The sequence below is a fragment of the Lolium rigidum genome, unplaced genomic scaffold (genome assembly GCF_022539505.1).
Source record: "Lolium rigidum isolate FL_2022 unplaced genomic scaffold, APGP_CSIRO_Lrig_0.1 contig_69652_1, whole genome shotgun sequence".
Taxonomy (NCBI): Eukaryota; Viridiplantae; Streptophyta; class Magnoliopsida; order Poales; family Poaceae; genus Lolium; species Lolium rigidum.
Window position 1 is genome coordinate 11235 of NW_025901415.1, and position 5353 is coordinate 16587.

General features: G+C 45.6%; 1 protein-coding gene across 1 annotated transcript; it reads right to left on the reverse strand.

The window, feature by feature from the left end:
* Positions 1 to 331: 331 nt before the first annotated feature.
* Positions 332 to 4782, reverse strand: LOC124682164 (purple acid phosphatase 2-like). The gene is made up of 8 exons (XM_047216905.1): positions 4383 to 4782; positions 2447 to 2647; positions 2247 to 2358; positions 1906 to 2132; positions 1651 to 1789; positions 1198 to 1418; positions 954 to 1075; positions 332 to 812 (listed from the first exon to the last, which is right to left on the reverse strand). Exons 1-8 carry the CDS (start codon positions 4563 to 4565, stop codon positions 614 to 616), a joined length of 1404 nt encoding a protein of 467 aa, XP_047072861.1. The 5' UTR covers positions 4566 to 4782; the 3' UTR covers positions 332 to 613.
* Between the last annotated feature and the right edge of the window lie 571 nt (positions 4783 to 5353).

A 5353-nucleotide genomic window follows, 5' to 3' on the forward strand; every position in this document is an offset into this window, starting at 1 on the left:
GCAACGATTGGCGGCATAGGAGAAGGTGCAACCCAACGTCCTGCTTCTTCATCGGAAGACTATTTTTTCCTACTCCCTCCATACAGCTTTATAAGATGTTTAAGCTATCTTATAGGTTTACTTATTTTTGTTTGTATCTAATCTATTATTAGTGTGCAGGTTCATTTCTTGTATTTTATATCTAGTCTACTTTAAAAATGTCTAAAACATCCATATATATCAGTGAATGGAGGGAGTAGGTGCCTTTAGAGGCAATACGATCACTTTAAATCGCTGCGAATGAACTCCTCGTGCTGTTTCTCGACGACAATTAATGGCTCACAACAATTTTGATCAATACTTGCTGAGATCTCGCACGTGACGTGCCTCCAAACCAGATCAATTATTGAGCGTGCATGTACATGAATAATGGGCACATCCAGTTCACGGCGCGTGTTTTGCTCACTCGCACCGTCACACGTAACTTTCATCCCTATGCACAGTTGTCGGTACAGGTTTGAGCCACTCTGATCTCTGACTAAGCATCAAACATTTCCCAAAGAGATCACAACAGGGTGCCTCCTCTACGTGCTCAGGAGGAACTATGGAACATCTCCTTCTTCCTTTGTTCGCATCACTGGGAATCATCTAAGGAGTCATCTGTGGGCATCCAGTACCGGTTGGTGAACAAGAGGGAGTCGGCAGCCACGTCGGTGCCATCCTGGTTGCGGTGCCACGCGTAGTAGGCGTGCGTCCGGTTCTTAATGTCGAGAATGGCGTGCCCGAAGCTCGCCTCCCTGAACGCCGAGTAGCTTGGCTGCGGCTCCGACATGCTGCACCATCCCACAAACAAAGCCAAAAGATCAGCATTTACTGTTAATCCAAACTAACATCAGGGGATGCAAATTCTACGCTATCTCCTTAATCAACAACAGGGAACCGGAAATAGTTCATGGTGGGTGCGGCGATCTTACTTGGTGGCCAGCCCTTCCTGGTTTCCTCCGTCCCCGATGGTTATGTAGACCGGCGAGGACTGGTCTGGGACTGGGGAGCACTGGCCATTTATAATGTTGTAAGCGACATTTGATATCCTATGCTGCAATCAGAGAACAAAGCTCTCAGTCAGGAGCTCAGAATTCAGGTGTTACTATTATTCTAAGCATAAGAGTGAATGCACGCTGATCTCAATGTTTCAACAGGAACAATTAGTCCACTTACCGTCCTTTCATACGCATGGACATGCCCTGCGAACACAAGATCAACTTTGTACTTCACGAACCATGGCTCGTACATCACCCTCATGCTTTCACCTTCCATGTAGTGGTAGTTGTAGCTGTTGTACCACGGGGCGTGCATCAGAACGATCAACCACGGTGTTTCGCTCCTGTTCACCTTGGGGAACTCGGCTTCAAGCCACTTGTACTGAGGAGTATATTTTCCTGGCAAACAAGCAACAGACCCAGTCAAGTAACCTTCAATTTTGGTACTGGCCACCAGCAAATATGCCGCAGAGAAGTATATATGTTTCTTCTTTGCCCAAAGCCAACTAACTGAATTATTCTTTCCTTCAGAAGTGATCTTACGGTGTGTAACATTTAATTGTGAAAAATATTTTCCTTATATTTACAGAAGAACTACCAAAACGCAGAGCTGGGGGAACATATAACATACCATATGCTGAATATGACGCCAGGACAATGATATAAGCAGAGGCTCTTTTGATGGAATACCAGTAAGGTGCTGTACTGCCGGAAGCCTTATAAGGGGTGGGATACCTCTGGCTGAACGGCTTGAATGGCTTAGTTTCACCCTGCAAATACGAGCACATATTCATTTTAACCAGCAACATGCATAATCAAATGAACTTGCAGTTGCATCTTTGAACTGTAAAAACATCCACTGAAAAAGAAGCAAGTTTATCCTTACAAGTTCAGGAGCAAAATCAATCTCATGGTTTCCAGCTGTCCAGATCCAAGGCTGGTATGCAAGATTCCGCTCTACAAATCTTGCCCATGTATCCCACCTCGTATTATCATGATACGGGTAGTTATCTGCGTATGTCAGATCCCCGACAAAGAGCACAGCCTGCGCTTTTGTATTGGTCTCGTAATGAGCGAGAGTGACATTTGAGTCGAAACTCTGACCCAGATCACCTATGCATAGTTGGTAATTTCTCATTAGTATTAGTCACAGACCACAAGAAGAATTGGTGAGCACTGTATTCTGATAGCGAACTAGCATTTACACCTGAGAAAAAATGTTAATACCTATCAGACCAAATGTATATGGAACATCTGGGCCACTTTTCGGAGGAGTCCTGAACCAAAACTTCCTCCTTGTTTCTTCAGTACCGACAGCATAGTAATACTTTGTGTCAAACTGCAACAAAGCCATAATCAAATTCCCTTAAATCAAAACTCCAACATTAACAAATATATAGGTAATAAATTTCTGCTGAGCTGATAACCTCTAATTTCTTTATTGTAGAATGATGAATGTATCCTGAGGTATAGTTGTAGAAGGTATACTGAGTATGCTTGCCCTTTGCAGAACAGTTGAGGTTATCTTCTGAAGCCCCGTAAAGCACCGTGCTTGATCCAGGCTCAATTGTTGTCACCCATGAGATTATCATGGCCGTACCATCATGGTCGCCTTGTGTGATATGAACCTATTAGAGCATCACACCAATCAGCACGAAAGTGGGGAATACACAGTAGTACATGAGCACATATTTCTACTACTTGTTTATTCCAACAGCAATATTCGGTAGTTCTATGAAGAAAAAATACACATCAATATCATAGGAAAGGCACCATATTATTAAATTCTATGGACTAAGATTAAGTAAGAGCGAAAAGGTTTGCATCACCGAGAAGGCATCATAGTATTTTTTTTTTTTTGAGGTATCATAGTATTTAATTCTATGGACTAACCAACGGTCAAACACAAACATAAGATGGCAGACCGGCCCAAAAGCTTGGTGATACCTTTAGAACTGACTAAAATAAGGATGGGATAAAAACAATTACTTTAATCAAGACATAGTGATTTGTGAGGTTAAATTTGTGGGTGGCATTAAGTAACCTACCATACTCAGGGAAACTTCAAATGGAGGCCGAGCTACATGTAGCTCTTTATTTTCAAGAACTCAAAATTCATGTTTCAGAGCTTCAAAAAATCTGAATCAAAATTCTGCAGATAGCTAATGATGTATACTACAATGGTGTAAAATCTCAATACAAACTACTTCATATTCTAGGCTACACAAAATAACAAATTCTGACAAATTTTATAGTGAATAGTACACATTTCAAGACTAAAATTTGTCAGATTTTGTCAATTTCGTATAGCCTGGAATACAAATTAATTTGCATTGAGAATTTACACCATTGTAGCTTACATCATTGGCTACCTCTAGAATTTTATTTTAGATTTTTTTAAAACTTTAAAATACAAATTCTGAGTATTTGGAAATAAAGAGCTACATGTAGCTCAGACTCCAAAACACCACATTCACCATACTCATCCATGGTGTGCACTGAAAATCTGCTATGCAACCATTTTTTTTTTGGCAATTGTTAAATCTTCGAAGAACACTTGCGTTGCATTTATGAATGGTCTCCACGAAATTTTCATGGAGAGGATGGTTCCTACTGGATATGAACCCAGCCAGTTCAGAAGACTTGTAAAATGCACAATAAGGAATTGGAAGCCATAGTGCCAGTAGAAGGAAACCACAAGAATTCCATCAATTTTGGGGAATAAAAATAAATCCTATGAATATGAGGGAAGTGATGAAGTCAAAAGGCATGGAATGAACATCCAACAAAATAGGCCAGGCCATCAGGACAGATAACAAGAATCCTGTGGGACAAACAGCTAGAAACATTTCAAGTGAACCCAAGTAGAACTCCACTTGGAAGGCATGGTTCTATGAAGCATAAATGATCAAATTCCCGAAAATATGATTAGAGGAGGAAAATATAAGTAGTGAAAACAGAAATCAGCCTCAAGTTATGGAATCATTCAGAAAGGCCTTTGCTTGCATCAGTAGTAGTACTCCGTATCAGACAAGTGAGACAACTAACATGTAGTACAATGTAATTCTAGCGTGTAAAACAATCACCCCAGTCCCCAGAGGGCAAGCACAAGTAGAGAATGGCAAACATACACTACATGTAATTAGAGCATGAGTTCTCTATGGTAAAAGATAACAGAGTTCACGAGAGATTGCAAGAAACTAACGACCACATACTGACAAAAAAGATATTTGGATTCCACCGAAGCATAGGTGCCGCGGATGATGATAAAATAATATGTCATGCTGCAATTATCAGTAGTCAACTGTTCACCGGAGTTGATGGAAACAGAGTGCTAAGCCACCGGCAGCCTGGGGTCGTTACCTGCTGCGGCGCATTGCGGCCGGGCGGAGGACGGAAGACGTCGGCGTCGATCGGCATGTCCATGGCCTGGCCGAGCTGCCGGTGGTACTCGCTGGTCTGGCCGGCGTGGCACGCGACGGCCAGCAGCAGGACGGCGCAGGCGACCGCCGCCGCCGCCGCCCCGATCCGATTCACCACGCCCATTCCCGCCGGGGACGACAGGCGTGTTCTGCTTCTTGAATCTTGGAGGTTGTACTCCGAGGACGGGAATGGGATTGCTTGTTGGGTATCGTGATTGGCAAATAAACTGGTGGATGGGTCAGACCGTGGAAGCGTGAAGGCGGGGGCATATGGAGGGGGAATGGAATATGCTCATCCAAGGTGCCAAGAAATATAAATCGGAGATGGCGACGGAGGGGGTTGATTACTTCGGGAATCATGGTTTAAACTCTGAACACGCGCACAGAAGTAGGACTAGGAGGGGAAGGAGAGTGGCAGACTGACAGTGACACAGGGAGCGGCGGAGTCGGGATTCGTCGGGATTGCAAGCCACCAAGTGGGAGCGTGGGACGGATTTGGGAGGGGACAAGGAACTCCCTTTTCTATTATCCGTCCGCACGCAAGCCCTCTCTCCCCCGAAACCCACCTGCAACCCGCGCCGCCCCCATGGCGACTGTGCCGCGCCTCTTTCCCAGCCTCCCCTGGACCTCCTCCTCCGCCCTCCCCTGCCACCGCCGTCGGCGTGTGCCGCCGAGCGTTGCCCGTGCAGTGCCGGCAGCGGCGGGGTTGACTCCACCCGCCGTGAAGTTGGGGGCACGGGGACCTCGGGCTAGCGGCGGTGCACTTCGGCGGGCGTCGGGCCGGCGGGGCAGCGTGGAACCTGCGCGTCGGGTGGGAGGAGGGGTGGTGGCGCGGCCGTTGGCGGCGGAGCTGCGTAGGCGGCGCCATGGCAAGGCCTGCTCGGTCCAGATCTGGGCCCAGGCGGGGCTTGG

What these genes read in the sequence shown, in the direction of transcription:
- LOC124682164 (XM_047216905.1), bottom strand. Translation starts at nt 4,565, where the DNA reads ATGGGCGTGGTGAATCGGATCGGGGCGGCGGCGGCGGCGGTCGCCTGC. An exon ending in ATATACATTTGGTCTGATAG is followed by an intron (nt 2,133 to 2,246) that starts GTATTAACATTT and finishes AACTATGCATAG; the next exon opens with GTGATCTGGGTCAGAGTTTC. An exon ending in TTGATTTTGCTCCTGAACTT is followed by an intron (nt 1,790 to 1,905) that starts GTAAGGATAAAC and finishes TCGTATTTGCAG; the next exon opens with GGTGAAACTAAGCCATTCAA.